General features: G+C 45.1%; 1 protein-coding gene across 1 annotated transcript; it reads right to left on the reverse strand.

Annotated features, from left to right (window-relative positions):
• Window positions 1–368: 368 nt before the first annotated feature.
• fgf19 (fibroblast growth factor 19) lies at window positions 369–2,401 on the reverse strand. The gene is made up of 3 exons (XM_067993595.1): window positions 2,134–2,401; window positions 1,048–1,151; window positions 369–668 (listed from the first exon to the last, which is right to left on the reverse strand). Exons 1-3 carry the CDS (start codon window positions 2,399–2,401, stop codon window positions 369–371), a joined length of 672 nt encoding a protein of 223 aa, XP_067849696.1.
• Window positions 2,402–2,697: the final 296 nt, after the last annotated feature.

Below are 2,697 nucleotides of genomic sequence, written 5' to 3' on the forward strand. Positions count from 1 at the left end.
AATGGCCTCCTTCTGTGCAGTAACCATTCTATAATTCTATCTTACCATGGGGATTGACACTGCAACCCCCATCCCTTTTCCACTCTGCATGTGTCTATAACATTGCAAGCCCCAATGCTGCAGACACATGCATTCAATACTTCACTTTTATTGGAGTCAAATATTCGTGATAAGAATCACTTCTAAAACGATGCTGGGGCTCAGTTACCTGGCTTTGAAAGTGGGCAACAGGCTCTTCATAATCAGACACTGTACCTCTTCAGCACGTACAACTGGGCTGCCGAGCAAGGTAACAAAGCACCAAACAGTCAAAGAATCAATCAAAAGTATTAAAAGGCGCAATGCAATCGTGGGTCGAACATAGGTATTCATGTGGCTTCATATGTGAAATCCAAAGGGTCCATGCTGTTCGTCCGAATGACTGAAGACGGGATCGAGTCGAGTTCAGCAGTTTGCCTGGATTCGTCGACGGGGACTGGTAGCAGAGGGAGCGTGTTCCGTATGGGCAGGAACTGAGAGAGAGGAGGTAAGGCCCTTCCCCTTGTGTGGGCTCGATGTCTCCTGCTGCTTAAGGACACGGCAGCTCCATGCTTTTCCGACCAGTACATGTTGTAGGTGCCAGACAGCAAGCGCTCTTTAAATGAACAGTCACCTTCATTGTAGGAGGGCTAAAAAAAATAAAATAAAGAGGAGGGGGAAGAAGAGGGGAAAATACGAAGAGATGATTAGCCAAAGTGTTTTCATTTATTTCATGACACAACAGGCGCCCAGGCTCTGCCATGTGGCTGATCTGCAGGTCAGTGAACCCCGGGGTCACTAACCCACAATAGACCTGCTGCTGGTGCGAGGATGCTCAGATAAGAAGTCATTGCTCCAGACTATTAAGCAATTGTTTTGAGAAATAATTTGTTAAAATGAGCAACAACAAAAAAAAAGCTTATCATTAAGCAACAATTGCTTCTCATTGTGCAGCGTAGGTGGATTCGCAGCATTTTTAATGGTTAGATAGAAGGAAGCTCGGAGCCGGAGTTTCCGGTGAGGACTTACCGAGCCGAGCAGCCTGCCGTCACTTTCCATGCACAGATAGCGGCCGCTGCGATAGCCTTTGATCGCCACCACTCCCGGAGCTACTGCCCTTATTTCAAGAAGACCTGGAACACAAATGCAACGGGTCAGCGGGGTAATTAACACCCAGTGCAAGTTCCTTTTATTTCTTAACTAACTCCTGCATTTGGTGCATCGTCTGCAGCTCTCGTTTCAAGATTATTAAAATAGATTATTACTTCTAAACGGGGCAGGGGGGTTGGCGTTCGTTTAACTTCTTTTCTAATGCGAAATCACTAAACCCTTCGCGGTGAGATTCATACATGATCGGGTGATATTAGACTACAAACTTTGATTTGAATTTTTAAAAAGTCAAAATAAAATAAAAATCGATAGGAAAGAAACTTTCTGAGTTTACAGATCTGGGGAAAGGGAAAGCGGTACTGTGATCATCTTCACCGCTTGCCCTCCTCCCCAGTATGTTAAAGTTAGCATACAGTATACAGTATCATTAAAACTTGGGAACACACAAACACACTTACATACACAATTACAGTGGTACCGCCCTTTACTGTGAAATTAGGGAACATTTAGCCCAACAAATTTGAATTAACAATTTGAGTGACACCGTTTAAACACAAGACTGCATATAGGAAGCCAATCCCATTGCTAATCTCCACACCGTACTCTTCCCCTCTTAAGAACTCACACTTAAGACATTGCAAGCTTTCAGCAAAAAATGTAAAACAAATCGTCACGTGTAGTCGCTGCCTGGGACCGGGTTATTTTGTAAATATCTGGCTGCAGCTGCCTCCTTAAAGCGGCGATGATATTTGTGTGACCCACCTGAGCAGTGTTCCATCCTAGTCCTCACTCCCACACAGCCCTGGCTTCCTGGAGTCAGATTTCAATAAATGTAGAGGTTGAAATCTTCACAATCCCCTTCCCTCAGTCTATTTTTACCTGTAAAACTACCCCCCCACACACACACACACACAGTGGTATTTCCAATAGATAGTTCCCTGGGTTGAAAAGCTACCAGTGAGGTTTTAAAACTCCACCTTTTCTTTTAACCGGACGTGCACTTACTGTGTGAGCTCCGTTCGCTGGTGCCATCCACCGTGCCATCTTCATTGATCTGCAGGTGGTAGCTGAGAAAGCTGCCTTTGCCCTGTTTGGTGTATAAATGCATGAACCTTATGGTTTGATCCCAGCCAGAGTTCACATGTGGCCCCGCATCTGGCGCAGGCATCGAATGCCCCACCATTGCAAAGGGCAGCCTGGTCAGCACAAGAGCAAAGCACAGTCTGCACAAAGCCGTCCACATCTTGAAACGGTCCATTAGGTCTAGAGACATCTCCGGTAACTACAGACAAGAGACTTTAGTTGAGTAACAGGCAAACCCGGTTTCTCTGATCTCTTCCCCTGATGCACTGATTAGGGACCTGGGACTCAGCCTTTTAAAGGTTCCAATCGTTATCAGTAAAATCGATACGCCTGCTCCCAAAAGAATTATTTGGAACTCAGTCATAACAGTATTTTTTTTTAAAACGCCCACCCACACAAGTGTCGAAAACATTGCATCATGAAGTGCCAGGGATATCCCAACCTTGAGCAACTTTTTTTAAATGTTACGAACACCTGCGCTGTAAT

This window comes from Heptranchias perlo, chromosome 12, assembly GCF_035084215.1.
Source record: "Heptranchias perlo isolate sHepPer1 chromosome 12, sHepPer1.hap1, whole genome shotgun sequence".
Lineage (NCBI taxonomy): Eukaryota > Metazoa > Chordata > Chondrichthyes > Hexanchiformes > Hexanchidae > Heptranchias > Heptranchias perlo.